Below are 18,061 nucleotides of genomic sequence, written 5' to 3'. Positions count from 1 at the left end.
TTGTGGAGTGGGACTGGGTACAGTATTTCATATTTTCTGGGCCTGTCCTCTCTTAGTAGATTACTGGAAAACAGTGCAGCGCCTAATTTCTGGTGCCCTGGGTGTTTCGGTTCCGCTGGATCCACTTGTCTACCTTCTTCATCTTTCCTACCCTACCCTATCTAAGAAGCCATTTAAGCTTTTCAAGCCATTTAAACGGTTACTCCGTTCCCCAGCGTCCGGAACATTGAGTTCCTGAACGCTGTGTGCTGGCTTCCATGTTCACGCCTGCCCCCTCGTGACGTCACGCCCCGTCATGTGATGTCATGTCCTGCCCCCTCAATGCAAGTCTATGGGAGGGGGCGTGACAGCCATCGTGCCCCCTTCCCATAGACTTTCATTGAGGGGGCAGGCCGTGACGTCACGAGGAGCCGGGCATTAACACGGAAGCCTACACACAGAGTTCAGGAACTCATTGGGAACACTGAGTTCCTGAACACTGGGGAGCGGAGTAACCCTTTAAGCTTTTCATGCATATTGCCTTGGCAGCTAAAATTCTTATTGCCAAGTGCTGGAAGAAGACTCTCCCTCTGAGTCCGACCTGCTGGCCCGTATACATGAGATCTGCTCCTTAGAATTTCTCACGACCTCTTTAAAGGGTAGCTCCCACCATCCTATATTTTTTTTTTCTGTCCCTGCCTATTGCCAATCTATCCCTAACCCCCTCCCTGCTTAAATTTTTATTTTTTTACTATATTAAAAATAACTTTTTGTCTGCCTGGTAGTGTGCTCACTACCAGGCAGACTTCCCCAGCAGGCACCACGTCACTGATGCCTGCTGGGGTCGACGCTTCCGCCCTTAGTTCATCTACACAGGGTGCCTCCAGCTGTTTCACCACTACAACTCCCAGCTTTGGCTGTCAGGGCATGCTGAAAGTTGTAGTAGTGAAACAGCTGGAGGCACCCTGTGTAGATAGTTAGTGCCATGTGGCGCTACCCCGTTCCCTCCGTCACCCCCCCCCACCCCTTCTGAAACCCGGAACCCCAGTCTCCTACAACCCCCGTTATAAGCACCAACTCCCCTAAACATCTCTCCTCCATACTTACTGATACTGCAGAGTCCAGCAGCGGGCATGCAGGGGCAGCGGCGGCGGCGACGACATGGCAGGAGGAGTGGCCTCCCAGCCAGTGGCCGGGGAGCTAATGCGCTCGCTCTCGCCTGTCTGATTAACAGGCAGGGAGCGAGCGCAGTGTAAATGAATTAGAACCGATTGCCCGGAGGGAGACCCCTAGTGGCCGGTTTTCAAACGTAAAATTCACCATGAAAATGAAAAAATAAATAATGAAAATATATTACAGATATGTTGTAGTACATAAGTACTACAACATATCAAAAAATAAAGTTGGTGACAGTGCCCATTTAAATAAATCTATCCCCTCATTTCTCACTATCTGGGAACCTTGGGACTGCTTCTCTGATCGTTAGCTGCCTTGACTCCTCTGCCTTCTCTTCTCTCTCTTCTCCCTCCTCATCTTCCTCCTCTTCCTCTCCCGTGTCTCGTGGTCTGTTCAATGTCTGTCTTTGTGGTCTTTTCTTTTCATCCCCCCACTTCTCTCTCTTCCCTTCCTTAGTCTGTGGCCCTTGGGCCTCACTGCATGGATCTTTATGGTTAAGACTATGCTTTTTTCTTCTATTGGTACCCTGGTACTGGAGCTCTTTACCTAGATTTCTATGGTCTCATTGGCCTATGTGGGTCCTCCTTATTCATCATTTTGCTGTACCTTCTAATCTGACTGTTATGGGTCTTGACCCTTTATGATGCTATTTGTGTCTTATTTTCACGTTATTTGGATTTGTACTTCTGAAAATGTCCTTAATAAAAAATGACAGTAAAAAAAAACAAATTGTTAATATATTATGTTTCCAAAATACAAAGTGGAACACAAGTTTCACATTCTCAGATGCTTTCTGACACTTTGGTACGTGTCCTCCGAGGTGATGTATATTTGCGCGAGAAAAGTGCTTTTCTCAATTAATAAATTCGACTCTACAGTAGAAAGTTCTCTATGGTAAACTTAACCGTAGACATGGCTATGAAGAATTCTATCAGATTTTGCGGGGGGGGGGGGGGGGGGACACGAAAAAACTCTTGGGCAAATTTTTACGTAAAATATACACACAAAAAAAGCTCTAAATAAAATGATAAATCCCCCTCACTGTGCCTACCTTGTTCCACCCAGGCTCTAAAAGAACATATGAGCCAAGGACCTCTTCAGCGCTGCTAAAAGTCCGGGATTATCCTCATTCTGAAAATAATGAGATTATACTGTATATTTAGTACTAGCAATTCCTCGCTGGTACACTGCGCTGTAGAACTTTTATAAATATCAAATTATTATAGTGGATTCTCATGAAGTAAACTTGCCCTGGAGAAATGGAATACAACTATGTGCAACACAGTGGGCTCCAAATGTGGGATCTCCAGCGCTGCAAAAAAATAAAAAATACAAAAAATACTATATCCTTCCAAAAATCTCTCTATTCCAATTTTAATATTCCTCTATGCATAACAGTTTTGATTTATTCTTATCAGCATTAATATCTTATGTTTTTACTTTTGACCAGGTGACCCGGCAGCATTTGAATGTCTGTACATTTAAGTTGGGGCATTTTATGTATGTAACACTTACTGCCTGTAGTGTTGCTTGCAAATATTCGCAATTCGAATTTTAATAGCGAATATCGCATGTTCGCAAATTTGCGAATATTGCGAATATAGTACTATATATTCACAATTACGAATATTCGCTTTTTTTTTGGTTCACAGTGCACATCACAGTGATCACTGCATCCCTCTCTGCTCTTCGCATATGCGCATATTCGCGAATATTGAGCCCTCCCTTCTCTAATGGTATAGGGAACTAATGGGCTAGTGCAGTGGTCTCCAACCTGCGGACCTCCAGATGTTGCCAAACTACAACTCCAGCATGCACGGACAGCCAACGGCTGTCCGTGCATGCTGGGAGTTGTAGTTTGGCAACATCTGGAGGTCCGCAGGTTGGAGACCACTGCACTAGCCCATTAGTTCTCTATTCCATTAACCCCTTAATGACCACGGATGTTAATGTACGTCCTGGTTTGGCGGGACTTCCCGCACCAGGACGTACATTTACATTCTGTGTGTGACCGCGAGCATCTGAAGGGTGCTCGTGTCATACACGGCAGGTTCCGCCTGCTAGCAGCAGCCGAGGACCCGCCCGTAATGGCCGACATCCGTGATCACTCGGATGTCCGCCATTAACCCCTCAGATGCCGTGATCAATACAGATCACGGCATCTGCGGCACTTTGATTGGATGATCGGATCGCCCGCAGCGCTGCCGCGGCGATCCGATCATCCAGCGTGGAGGCGGGAGGTCCCCTTACCTGGCTTCAGCCGTCTCCCGGGGTCTTCTGCGTCTGAGATCGAGCAGACCAGAGCAGAAGATCACCGATAATACTGAGCAGTGCTGTGTCCTATGCATAGCACTGAACAGTATTAGCAATCAAAGGATTGCTATAGATAGTCCCCTATGGGGACATAAAAAGTGTAAAAAAAAAAAAAAAGTTGAAAAATGTAAAAATAAAAAGTAAAAAAAAAAGTGAAAAATCCCCTCCCCCAATAAAAATGAAAATTGTCCGTTTTTCCCATTTTACCCCCAAAAAGCGTAATTTTTTTTAAATAAACATATTTGGTATCGCCACGTGCGTAAATGTCCGAACTATCAAAATATAATGTTAATGATCCTGTACGGTGAATGGCGTAAACGTAAAAAATAAAAAAATCCAAAAATGCTGCTTTTTTGTCACATTTTATTTAAAAAAAATTTATAAAAAATTATGTAAAAGTTTTATATATGCAAATGTGGTAACTAAAAAAAGTACAGATGACAGCGCAAAAAATGAGCCCTCATACCCCCCTATATACGGAAAAATGAAAATGTTATAGGTGGTCAAAATAGGGCGATTTTAGATTACTGATTTTGTACAAAAAGTTTTAGATTTTTTTAAGCGGTACAAAAATATAAAAGTATCTAGCCATGGGTATCTTTTTAATTGTATTGACCCACAGAATACAGAACACATGTCATTTTTCCATAAATTGTACAGTGTGAAAACGAACCCCTCCAAAATGTGCAAAATTTTGGTTTTCATTTCAATTTCCTCCCTAAAAAATGTTTTCTTGGGGGTTCGCCGTACATTTTATGGTAAAATGAGAGGTTTCATTACAAAGTACAATTGGTCACGCAAAAAACAAGCCCTTATATGGGTCTGTAGATGGAAATAAAAAAGAGTTACGGATTTTAGAAGGCGAGGAGGAAAAAACGAAAACACAAATATAAAATTGGCCTGGTCCTTAAGGTTAAAATGGGCTTGGTCATTAAGGGGTTAAAGAAGGGAGGGCTCAATATTCGCGAATATGCACATATATTTTCGCATATGCGCAAAAAAAACCCGAATATAACGAATATCTGAATTTGCCGAATATATGACGAACATTCGTCCATATATTCGCGAAGTATACGAATTCTTATATGGCACTCATCACTAACTGCCTGACGAAGAACCAGTCTGGGCTCAAAACTTTTAAGTTGCATCTTCACCAATAAATTGCCTTTTTCATATATCTTGCCAAGTTTATTATCAGGGAAGGCGCCATCCAGAACGTCTCCTTTTTTTTGCTTTTATTCTATCTTTCCTTCCTATCATTGAGCTCCATCACGTGTCGGGTCCTATTTACAGATAGGATTCCTGTCTATTACAGGTTATGGGCGGAGCCTCTTGACCACGCCCCAGGACTAACTGGATAGTACGCTACATACTCATTTGTTCAGTCAGCCGCGGGGTGTCGCTGTGAGCTGTCTTCACGTGACACGGGGCTGCCTGACTTCCTATTGGCTGCTGTAACTGGTCGTCTCGGCCCCAGTGTCCTCAATGAAACCAATACAGAGCGGGTAGTAGTGTGTGCAGAGCCGGGAGGATGAGGACCGTGCCCGCCCTGCTCACCGTGCTGTTTGCCCTTACTGCCTACTATGTGTACACCCCGCTGCCCAGCACCCTGACCGAGCGCTGGAAGATCATGCTGCTGGATGCCACCTTCAGATGTGCCCAGGATGTGGTGAGTGCATTGTGATGTGTGCGCGGAACAGCTGTGACCGGCAGATCAGTGCATGTAGGTCACACTGCGGGCTGCCTGCTGTCCCGGCATTGTCCCCAGGTGGCAGTGCTGTCTGGTATGGTGACACCAGGATCCCATAGCAGTAAAGCACTACTACAGGACATGCACTCACCTGCTGCTATATAATGTCCTGCATTCCCAGTATAGAGGTCAGAGTTATCTTCATGTTTATTGATGAACACATCGATTGGGCACAAATCTGATAGGATCTGACTTCAACAAGAACTATGTTTTGTATTTGTCTCATCACTGCTTCGGTTCACTAGGTGACCTGTACTAAACCCCTGAAAGGAGTCCCTGCTCCCTTACACTGGGTGACCTGTAAGGTAAGCTGTCACTGCACCCTGCCCTACTGCTCAGAGTACTGTACAAGGACTAAACGCTTGACAGGAGTCCCTGCTCAAGTACACACATATAAGGATCCAAAAAAGTGGAGCACCCTGTTCCCTTACACTGGGTGACCTGTAAGGTAAGCTGTCACTGCACCCTGCCCTACCGCTCAGAGTACTGTACAGGGACTAAATGCTTGACAGGAGTCCCTGCTCAAGTACACACATATAAGGATCCAAAAAAGTGGAGCTTGTGACATGTCTTATGAGTTCCCCCTTCTGGGAATCTATGGACAGCTTCCCAGTCCTCTGACTAATGTTACGGTCCTCCCTTCACCTATGTAGTTATAACAATAATGCACCGTTTACAGCCAAAAAAAGACCCTTATGGACCATAGGAGAGACTTGTCTTTGAAGCTGCACACGGAGCACTGCCCCTCTCTCCAGGGCTTCTTTTCGGCTGTGAGGGCTAAATGAGAAGTGGCAGATTTTATATATACACAAGTTTATTCCCTTTATGTGTATTGGAACTAAACCAAAAAAGGAGGAAAAAAAGCAAATTGGACATAATGTCACCAAACACCAAAAATGGTCTGGACAAAATTATTGGCACCCTTAACTTAATATTTGGTTGCACACCCTTTGGAAAAAATAACTGAAATCAGTCACTTCTTATAACCATCAATAAGCTTCTTACACCTCTCAGCCGGAATTCTGGACCACTCTTCCTTTGCCAACTGCTCCAGGTCTCTTATTGGAAGGGCGCCATTTCCCAACAGCAATTTTAAAGGACATGTCCAGCGCGCACTTTTCTCATTTTATCCTGTCCGGGCTGTAAAATAAAATAAAACAAACTTTCTCTTACCTGCCAATGAGCTCCAGTACAGGTGTTCAGTCGCCGGGCTGTTTGCTTCTTACTTCCTGTTAGCCCGGCACGTCACACAGAGCTTCAGCCTATCACCGGCCGCAGCGATGTCCCGCCTCGGCTGGTGATAGGCTGATGCTCCGTGTGACTTGCCGGGCTAACAGGAAGTAAGAAGAATACAGGAGCTCAGGAACACCTGTACCGGAGCTCCGGGGGCTCATTGGCAGGTAAGAGAAAGTGTGTTTTCTTTTATTTTGCAGCCCGGACGGGATAAAATGAGAAAAGTGCGCGCTGGACATGTCCTTTTAAGATCTCTCCACAGGTGTTCAATGGGATTTAGATCTGGACTCATTGCTGGCCACTTCAGAACTCTCCATTGCTTTGTTGCCATCCATTTCTGGGTGCTTTTTTGACGTATTTGGGTCATTGTCCTGCTGGAAGACCCAAGATCTTGGACACAACCCAGCTTTCTGACATTGGGCTGTATAGTGTGACCCAAAATCCATTGGTAATCCTCAGATTTCATGATGCCTGGCACACATTCAAGGCACCCAGTGCCAGAGACAGCAAAACAACCCCAAAACATCATTGCACCTCCACCATATTTCACTGTAGGTACTGTGTTTTTTTCTTTGTAGGCCTTATTCCGTTTTCGGTAAACAGTAGAATAATGTGCTTTACCAAAAAGCTCTATCTTGGTCTCATCTGTCCACAAGATGTTTTCCCAGAAGGATTTTGGCTTACCAAAGTTCATTTTGGCAAAATGTAGTCTAGCTTTTTTATGTCTGTGTCAGCAGTGGGGTCCTTCTGGGTCTCCTGCCATAGAGTTTCATTTCATTTAAATGTTGACTGTTTGCGCTGACACTGATGCTCCCTGAGCCTGCAGGAAAACTTGAATATCTTGTTCCAGACTAAGCTTGGACAACAAAAAGAGGAGGAGAACTGTCTAGATTTGCCTTTGTCCACAGTGTGCAACTTTATCAAGAAGTTTGCAACCCATGGCACTGTAGCTAATCTCCCTGGGCGTGGACGGTAGAGAAAAATTGATGAAAGGTGTAAACGCAGGATAGTCCGGATGGTGGATAAGCAGCCCCAAACAAGTTCCAAAGATATTAAAGCTGTCCTGCAGGCTCAGGGAGCATCAGTCTCAGCACGACATTTAAATTAAATGAAACTCTATAGCAGGAGACCCAGGAGGACCCCACTGCTGACACGGAGACATAAAAAAGCAAGACTACATTTTGCCAAAATGAACTTGAGTAAGCCAAAATCCTTCTGGGAAAACATCTTGTGGACAGAGGAGACCAAGATAGAGCTTTTTGGTAAAGAACATCATTCTACTGTTAACCAAAAATGGAATGAGGCCTACAGTGAAATATAGTGGAGGTTCAATGATGTTTTGGGGTTCTTATGCTGCCTCTGGCACTGGGTGCCTTGAATGTGTGCAAGGCATCATGAAATCTGAGGATTACCAACGGATTTTGGGTCGCACTGTACAGCCCAGAAAGCTGGGTTTGCGTCCGAGATCTTGGGTCTTCCAGCAGGACAATGACACCAAACATATGTCAAAAAGCACCCAGAAATGGATGGCAACATAGTGCTGGAGAGTTCTGAAGTGGCCAGCAATGAGTCCAGATCTAAATCCCATTGAACACCTGTGGAGAGATCTTAAAGTGGCACTCCCTTGGAAGTGTGTGTGTGTGTATGTGTGTGTGTGTGTGTGTGTATATATATATATATATATATATATATATATATATATATATATGTGTATATATATATATATATATATATATATATATATATACACATTTCCAAGGGAGTGCCACTTTAAGATCTGGACTCATTGCTGGCCACTTCAGAACTCTCCAGCACTATATATATATATATATATATATATATATATATAATAATATTATTATTATTATTATTATTATTATTATTATTATTATTATTCAACTGGTGCCAGAAAGTTATTAAAAATGTCCAAGTTGTGGGAAGCACAATTCAGAAATCTCTGGATACAAGCCATAGAGTCATGTCTTCTGAGATCTATACTAGATACTGCAGAATTCTTGCATTAACAGAGTCAGATCACAGCAAACCTTCAACTGCAAAAACTTTCCATGCCTAGTGGAAGGAGCTGGGCTTAAAGGGGTACTCCCGTTGAAAACCTTTTTATTTGATCTTTTTAAATCAACTGTTGCCAGAAAGTTAAACAGATTTGTAAATTACTTCAATTAAAAAATCATAATCCTTCCAGTGCTTTTCTTTTTGGATTTCTCTTCTGTCACGACCACAATGCTCTCTGCTGACCTCTGCTGTCCATTTTAGGAACTGTTCAGAGCAGGAGAAAATCCCCAAAGCAAACATATGCTGCTCCGGACAGTTCCTAAAATGGACAGCAGAGGTCAGCAGAGAGCATTGTGGTCGTGACACAATAGAAATCCAAAAAGAAAAGCTACTGGAATGATTAAGATTTTTTAATAGAAGTACTTTACAAATCTGTTTAACTTTCTGGCACCAATTGATTTAAAACAAAACAAAACGGGAGTACCCCTTTAAAATTGCTGTTGGGAAAAGGCGCCCTTCCAATAAGAGACCTGGAGCAGTTTGCAAAGGAAGAGTGGTCCAACATTCCGGCTGAGAGGTGTAAGAAGCTTATTGATGGTTATAGGAAGCGACTGATTTCAGTAATTTTTTTCCAAAGGGTGTGCAACCAAATATTAAGTTATAGGGGTACTCCGCCCCTAGACATCTTATCCACTATCCAAAGGATAGGGGATAAGATGTCAGATCGCTGCGGTCCCGCTACTGGCGACCCCCGGGATCGCCGCTGCGGCACTGTGCTATCATTACTGCACAGAGCGAGTTCGCTCTGCACGTAATGATGGGCAATACAGGGGCCGGAGCATCGTTACGTAAAGGCTCCGCCCCTCGTGATGTCACGGCCCTTCCCTTTCAATACAAGTCTATGGGAGGGGGCGTGGCAGTCATCACGCCCCCTGCCATAGATTTGCATTAAGGGGCGGGCCGTGATGTCACGAAGGGCGGAGCCATGACGTCACGCTGCTCCGGCCCCTGTATTGCCCGTCATTACGCACAGAGCGAACTCGCTCTGTGCAGTAATGATAGCCTGGTGCCGCAGCGGCGATCCCAGGGGTCCTCAGCAGCGGGACCGCGGCGATCTGACATCTTATCCCCTATCCTTTGGATAGTGGATAAGATGTCAAGGGGCGAAGTACCCCTTTAACCACTTCAGGACATAGGGCGTATGGATACGCCCTGCATCCCGAGTCCTTAAGACCGAGGGCGTATCTATACGCCCGTGGGAATTCCGGCCCCCACCGCTAGCCGGTTGGGGACCGGAGCCGGATGCCTGCTGAAATCGTTCAGCAGGCATCCCGGCATATCGCCCAGGGGGGTCATTATGCCCCCCCATGTCGGCGATCGCCGCAGATCGCTGGACAATTCAGTCCAGCGATCTGCGGCGATTCCGGGTCAATCGGGTCTCCAGTGACCCGATGACCCGGAATTACTGGCTGTTCGGGGCCGTCTCTGACGGCCCCGAACAGCCAGAGCCTGCAGGGGTGAGGTGGCACTGGTGCCACCTCACGATCGCCTTGATTCGTCGGCCGGATTACCGGCCGACCAATCAGGGCACCTGCTGCGGGTGTCACTCCCGCACCCGCTCCGCCCCTCTTCTGGAGGACGTGAGCGGGTGCGGGACGTGCACCCCGGGTGCTGGGGACCCCGATCCCCGGCGCCCCTGTTGGGATTGGGGCCCCAGGAGCAGCTGCGGCGGCGGAGACGACGAGGGACTGACCTGCAGCGTCTGGATCGTTGGAGGTGAGTGACAGCCTCCTGCTGTTGCTTAGCAACAGCTCCCAGCATGCAAAAAGGGCATGCTGGGAGCTGTAGTTATGCAACAGCAGGAGGCAGACCACCACAACTCCCAGCATTCCCTTATGGGCATGCTGGGACTTATGGTTTTGCAACAGCTGGAGGCACATTTTTTCTATGGAAAAGTGTACCTTCAGCTGTTGTATAACAACAACTCCCAGCTTGCACAAACAGCTAAAGTGCATGCTGGGAGTTGTAGTGGTGCATCTGCTGGTTGCATAACTACAACTCCCAGCATGCCCGTTGGCTGTCGGTGACTGCTGAGAGTTGTAGTTTTGCAACAGCTGAAGGCACACTGGTTGTGAAACTCAGTTTTTTTTTACCTAACTCAGTGTTTCACGACCGGTGTGCCTCCAGCTGTTGCAAACTACAACTCTCAGCAGTCACCGTACACCATGCACCGTACATGCTGGGAGTTGTAGTTTTGCAACAGCTGGAGGCACACTGGTTGTGAAACACTGAGTTAGGTCACAAACTCAGTGATACATAACCAGTGTGCCTACAGTTGTTGCAAAACTGCAACTCTCAGCAGTCACCGACAGCCAACGGGCATGCTGGGAGTTGTAGTTATGCAACAGCTGGATGTCCCCCCCCCAATGTGAACGTACAGGGTACACTCACATGGGCGGAGGATTACAGTAAGTATCTGGCTGCAAATTTGAGCTGCCGCAAACTTTCTGCTGCAGCTCAAATTGCCAGCGAGAAACTACTGTGAACCCCCGCCCGTGCGACTGTACCCTAAAAACACTACACTACACTACCAAAAAATAAAATAAAAAGTAAAAAACACTACATATACACATACCCCTACACAGCCCCCCTCCCCCAATAAGAACGTCCGGTACGCCACTGTTTCCAAAGCAGAGCCTCCAGCTGTTGAAAAACAATAACTCCCAGTATTGCCGGACAGCCGTTGACTGTCCAAGCATGCTGGGAGTTTTACAACAACTGGAGGCACCCTGTTTGGGAATCACTGGCGTAGAATACCCCTATGTCCACCCCTATGCAATCCCTAATTTAGGCCTCAAATGCGCATGGCGCTCTCACTTTGGAGCCCTGTCGTATTTCAAGGCAACAGTTTAGGGTCACATATGGGGTATCGCCGTACTCGGGAGAAATTGTGTTACAAATTTTGGGGGGTATTTTCTGCTTTTACCCTTTTTAAAAATGTAAAATTTTTGGGAAAACAAGCATTTTAGGTAAAAAAAAAATTTTTTTTTTACATATGCAAAAGTCGTGAAACACCTGTGGGGTATATAGGTTCACTTAACCCCTTGTTACGTTCCCCGAGGGGTCTAGTTTCCAAAATGGTATGCCATGTGTTTTTTTTTTTTTGCTGTCCTGGCACCATAGGGGCTTCCTAAATGCGGCATGCCCCCAGAGAAAAATTTGCGTTCAAAAAGCCAAATGTGACTCCTTCTCTTCCGAGACCTGTAGTGCGCCAGCAGAGCACTTCTCACCCCCATATGGGGTGTTTTCTGAATCGGGAGAAATTGGGCTTCAAATTTTTAGGGGTATTTTCTGCTATTACCCTTTTTAAAAATAAAAAAATTTTGGGAAAACAAGCATTTTAGGTAAAAATGTTTATTTTTTTTTTTACATTTGCAAAAGTCGTGAAACACCTGTGGGGTATTAAGGTTCACTTTATCCCATGTTACATTCCCCGAGGGGTCTAGTTTCCAAAATGGTATGCCATATGTTTTTTTTTTGCTGTTCTGGCACCATAAGGGCTTCCTAAAGGTAACATGCCCCCCAAAAACCATTTCAGAAAAACGTACTCTCCAAAATCCCCTTGTCGCTCCTTCCCTTCTGAGCCCTCTACTGCGCCCGCCGAACACTTTACATAGACATATGAGGTATGTGCTTACTCGAGAGAAATTGGGCTACAAAAACAAGTAAAAATTTTGTCCTTTTACCCCTTGTAAAAATTCAAAAATTGGGTCTACAAGAACATGAGAGTGTAAAAAATGAAGATTGTGAATTTTCTCCTTCACTTTGCTGCTATTCGTGTGAAACACCTAAAGGGTTAAAACGCTGACTGAATGTCATTTTTAATACTTTGGGGGGTGCAGTTTTTATAATGGGGTCATTTATGGGGTATTTCTAATATGAAGACCCTTCAAATCCACTTCAAACCTGAACTGGTCCCTGAAAAATACTGAGTTTGAAAATTTTGTGAAAAATCGGAAAATTGCTGCTGACCGTTGAAGCCCTCTGGTGTCTTCCAAAAGTAAAAACTCGTCAATTTTATGATGCAAACATAAAGTAGACATATTGTATATGTGAACCAAAAAAAAATGTATTCGTAATATCCATTTTCCTTACAAGCAGAGAGCTTCAAAGTTAGAAAAATGCTAAATTTTCAAATTTTTCATCAAATTTACGGATTTTTCACCAAGAAAGGATGCAAGTATCGACAAAAATTTACCACTATGTTAAAGTAGAATATGTCACGAAAAAACAATCTCGGAATCAGAATAACTAAAAGCTTTCCAGAGTTATTAATGTTTAAAGTGACAGTGGTCAGATGTGCAAAAAACGCTCCGGTCCTTAAGGCCAAAATGGGCTCCGTCATGAAGGGGTTAAGGGTGCCAATAATTATGTCCTGTCCATTTTTGGTGTTTGGTGACATTATGTCCAGTTTGCATTTTTTCCTCCCTTTTTTGGTTTAGTTCCAATACACACAAAGGGAATAAACATGTGTATAGCAAAACATGTGTTACTGCAATCCTTTTCTGTGAGAAATACTTAATTTTCTAGAAAAATTTCAGGGGTGCCAACATTTACAGCCGTGAGTGTGTGTATGTATATATAATATATATAATATATAATATATATATATATATATATATATATATAAAATCAGCCACTTCTCATTTAGCCCTCACAGCCGAAAAGAAGCCCTGGAGTGCTCTGTGTGCAGCTTCTAAGACAAGTCTCTCCTATGGTCCATAAGGGTCTTTTTTTTTTTTTAATTTTTTTTTTTGGGCTGTAAATGGTGCATTATTGTTATAACTACATAGGTGAAGGGGTGACAGTAACATTAGTCAGAGGACGGGGAAGCTATCCATAGATTCCCAGAAGGGGGGCACTCGTAAGACGTCACAAGCTCCACTTTTTCTATCATATGATTTTATGAAATGCAGAATATTGCTACAAGTTATGTCCCCTGGTGATCAGTGTCATCATGTCACATGCAGCCACTGAACATGTGACTTCACCTTTCTTTGTATGATTTACATGTCTTTTTATCTAAAAATCTATTGGCTGAATTGCAGTTTAGCCTTATTCTTTTGATGCAATACCAGAAATAGCCTATGGGCTGGAGGAGCACTGTTACAAGAAAGCACTATTCTAGTTCTAAGCTTCTTATGCTCCTTGAGGCCATTTTCGCACAAAAAATTCTGCATTTCCAAGCAAAATCCGCAGAAATAATAGTAGACATGTCTATTTTATTCTGCAGATGCCAGAATCAGGATTTCCACAGTGCAGCAGAGTCTCATTGAAATCCATAGGACTCTGCTGCAGCAGAATGTCCGTGCAGAATATTCCGGTGAAATTCCGCCCAGACATTTCGCCGTGTGCACATACCTTTAGGTTTCCACCCCTTTGAATTGAAGATTTCATCTCTTTGAAGTTTGCGTGCGTCCATATGATGTGTGAACAATTTACATATACAGTGGTCCCTCAAGTTACAATATTAATTGGTGCCAGGATGACCATTGTATGTTGAAACCATTATATGTTGAGACCAGAACTCTATGGAAACCTGGTAATTGGTTCTGAAGCCACCAAAATGTCATCCAAAAAATAAGAAAAAGTGAGGATTAAAGAAAAATAAGTAGATAACTAATACAGATAAAGCAAATCCTTACATATAAAAGAAAGAAAGATCTGCTGGGAGCTGTAAATCACTGTCAATGTCAGTGTTTCCCAAGCAGGGAGCCTCCAGCTGTTGCAAAACTACAACTCCCAGCATGCCCGGACAGCCCAAGGCTGTCCGGGAATGCTGGGAGTTGTAGTTTTGCAACAGTTGGGGGCACCCTGCTTGGGAAACACTGGTCTATGTAGAGGACAGAAGCTTCTACAGGGTCCTAAAAAAAAGTAATGTCCTAAAAAAGTAAAATGGAGTCGCCCTTACCTGGTGTCCAAATGAGCTGGTAACCCTGGTACAGGTAAAGTGTACAGAACATGTAATACCTCCTGTACTGTAGGGGGCGCTCCCAGACACCAGTCAGTGCATACGCTTCAGTAATACAGGTGTTTTACCAGTAAATTGCCCATTCTGGTTGGTCGGTTCTTCCGGGCCATTGACACGTTGCACAAATCTAGATTGTCCGTAGCATTGTATGTTGAGTCTGGTTTCAACTTACAATGGTCCAGAAAAGACCATTGTATGTTGAAACTATTGTAGGTCGAGGGATCACTGTACATGTGTCCATACAGTCTTATCTGGTTAAATCAGTGTGCCCAGCATGCCCGGAAAGCCAAAGTCTGTCTGGGCATGCTGGGGGTTGTAGTTTTGCAACATCTGGAGGGCCGCAGTTTGGGGACCACTGCTTTATAGCACTCAATAATAGTAAAACAATACAGTTGACATGTATATGGGAGCCGAACTATAAGGCAAGAATACAGCCTGAGACATGGGGGTGGGGGGGGGGGGGGGGTCATTGACCTGTGCTGTGGCTGCTGACTTGTCACCCACTTGCCTGCCTTGCAGTAAACCCTGCACACACTAGTCTGTAAGAACAGAATTTCTTCATGTTTCCGCAAGCTGCGGTTTAAAATTGTCTTGGATTTTGTAATCCCTCTTACACAATAGAATGGGTCCGAGATAACCACAGAGCTAGGGCATTGTGGAGGAATTATCTGTAATCCATCCCAAAATCGAACCCGATCCTCCTTACGTTGTACGATGTCATAGAGCTGCCCCTCCTACAAGTAGTATGGACTTCTAACACTACGTGACTATGTCAGGCTTTCACCAGTTTCCATCTCCTAAATCTCTGTACGAATGACCTTTCCTCTACTTCTTGTACGCCCTCCAGATATCTCACACTGGGAGTCCTCCAAGTGCTGAATGTGGTCACAGGATATGAGGTATGCCGTAGGACAGTGGTCTCCAACCTGCGGACCTCCAGATGTTGCAAAACTACAACTCCCAGCATGCCCGGACAGCCAACGGCTGTCCGGGCATGCTGGGAGTTGTAGTTTTGCAACATCTGGAGGTCCGCAGGTTGGAGACCACTGCCGTAGGAGGTCATGTGTGCCATGCCCAGGTGCCCCCTGTGGGGATATAGCCAGGTGGTCTTTTTGTCTGTCTTGATACCTGGGTGAGCACTGATCAAATGACTAGAGATGAGCGAACTTACAGTAAATTCGATTTGTCACGAACTTCTCGGCTCGGCAGTTGATGCCTTTTCCTGCATAAATTAGTTCAGCTTTCAGGTGCTCCCGTGGGCTGGAAAAGGTGGATACAGTCCTAGGAGACTCTTTCCTAGGAATGTATCCACCTTTTCCAGCCCACCGGAGCACCTGAAGGCTGAACTAATTTATGCAGGAAAAGTCATCAACTGCCGAGCTGAGAAGTTCGTGACGAATCGAATTTACTGTAAGTTCGCTCATCTCTACAAATGACCTAGGACAACTCTGATGTCCCCAGACAATACAATGCATGACTATGAACAGTTATGAGACTCAGGTACTATTTTATGTAACTGGTGGTAGATTCTGCTACTTTACACCTTTCAAAAGCTTCTTAAAGGGGTACTCCAGCCAAATGTTTTATTTATCCTACATGCCCAGGCTGTCACGATTTAATTAATAAACTTTAACTTAACTTCCGCCAAAATCTGTCTCCTGTGCTATGGTCCCAGTGTTCTTCCTGGTTTTGGGACCCAAAATTTAACACTGCGGGTTAGGTAATTGGCGTTCGCAGCGATATCCTTCTTCGGACGGTGATAGGCTGAGTGACAGTGTCATATAAAGGGCCCTGCCTACTTCCCTATACTTAGGCCCGAGACATCACATTGCTGCTCAGCCTATCGCCACCCGAGGCGGGACATGGCTTTGGCTGGCGATTAGCTGACCCACAGTGTTATGTGTCCGGTCCCAAAATCAGGAACAAGACAAGGGACAGAGGTCAGGAGACAGATTTTGGCAAAAACAGGGGAGTGGCCGAATCAGAAAATAAACAGGGGACAGAGGTCAGGAGACAGATATTGGTGGCATCAGGGTAGCGGCAGAAGGTAAGTTAAAGGGGTACTCTTGTGGAAAACTTTTTTTTTTTTTTTTTTTAAATCAGCTGGTGCCAGAAAGTTAAACAGATTTGTAAATTACTTCTATTAAAAAAATCTTAATCCTTCCAATACATTTTATGGGCTGTATACTACAGAGGGAATTCTTTTCTTTTTGGATTTCTCTGATGTCATGACCACAGTGCTCTCTACTGACCTCTGCTGTCCATTTTAGGAAATGTCCAGAGCAGCACATGTTTGCTATGGGGATTTTCTCCTGCTCTTGACAGTTCCAAAAATGGACAGCAGAGGTCAGCAGAGAGCACTGTGGTTGTGACATCAGAGAAATCTGTAGTATACAGCCCCTGAAAAGTACTGGAAGGATTAAGATTTTTTTATTAGAAGGGATTTACAAATCTGTTTAACTTTCTGGCACCAGTTGATTAAAAAAAAAAAAGTTTTCCACGGGAGTACCCCTTTTAAAGATTATAATTTTAATGGTGGTAGCCCGGGCATATAGGATAAATGAAACATTTGCCTGGAGCACCCTTTTTAAAGGTATGTTTACACTCCAGAATCACTGCTCGCAGAATTCCTAGAGCTTAGATTTAATTTCAGCCACCACCAAATTGGCAAAGCAGTGCACATGTAATTCCGCCGAAAAAATGTAGACTAGAATAAATAGAAATAACCAAATACACCTAGCGCTTAAGGTCTATATCATATGGCACGATAAAAACTGATAGAGATATATAAATTAAAAATGTAATTTATGCAAGAAAGATGTCTGTCGGCAGGGCCCTTGCTGTTGAAGGACAATTATTTATATACACTTTTGTAGAATAAATACAATCATTTACATAGTTCTGTCAGTCACGTAGACCTAGCAAAGTCCTTGGGCTAACTACTGAACCATATGATGGATAGAACTGCTGTTTACATCAGGACTTGACAAATTTAAAGGGTACCTCTCATCAAAAAAACTTTTGATATATTATAGATTAATGTATGCAGAATAACTTTACAATTGCATGTTATTAAAAAAATATGCTTCTTTCTATTTAATTTTCCACTTTGAAGAAATGACCACTAGGGGTCTCACTACCAGTCCTGGCCGCAAGCATTTCAGACTCATGCTGGAGTCCTAAACACTACGAGCTGCCAGTCTGCTTTGTTCACAAAGTAGAACACTCAGAGCTGCCAGCCTGCTTTGTTCACAGCCTGTTTGGCTGTGAACAAAGCAGGCTGGCAGCTCTGAGTGTTTAGGACTCCAGCATGAGTCAGAAATGCTTGCTGACAGGACTGATCGGGAAAAATACAATAGAAAGAAGCATATTTTTCATTAACGTGCTATTGGAAAGTTATTCAACATTCATGAATCTAAAATATATCAAAAGTTTATTTGATGAGAGGTACCCTTTAAGTATCTAGGAGCCATCAAAAAACTAAGGAGCCAGAATGCTGCACTTCACACAACGGGACATTACGTGAAGATATATGATCAGTCATAAGTGCCCCCCCTTATCTCCGC

The 18,061-nt window shown here is 44.2% G+C and overlaps 1 protein-coding gene across 1 annotated transcript in view; it reads left to right on the top strand.

Moving 5' to 3' along the window:
- The first annotated feature begins 4,844 nt into the window (after window positions 1-4,844).
- The window catches only part of NCEH1 (neutral cholesterol ester hydrolase 1), a 40,559-nt gene continuing 27,342 nt past the window's right edge, over window positions 4,845-18,061 (top strand). The window contains exon 1 of the mRNA XM_056565205.1: window positions 4,845-5,137. Within this exon, the coding sequence (XP_056421180.1) occupies window positions 5,000-5,137 (138 nt within the window). The 5' untranslated portion in view covers window positions 4,845-4,999. The remainder of the gene's footprint in view (window positions 5,138-18,061) is intronic.

This window comes from Hyla sarda, chromosome 3 (assembly GCF_029499605.1).
Source record: "Hyla sarda isolate aHylSar1 chromosome 3, aHylSar1.hap1, whole genome shotgun sequence".
NCBI lineage: Eukaryota > Metazoa > Chordata > Amphibia > Anura > Hylidae > Hyla > Hyla sarda.
The sequence above is the reverse complement of the archived record's forward strand: the minus strand, read 5'-3'. Positions and strand labels throughout refer to the sequence as shown.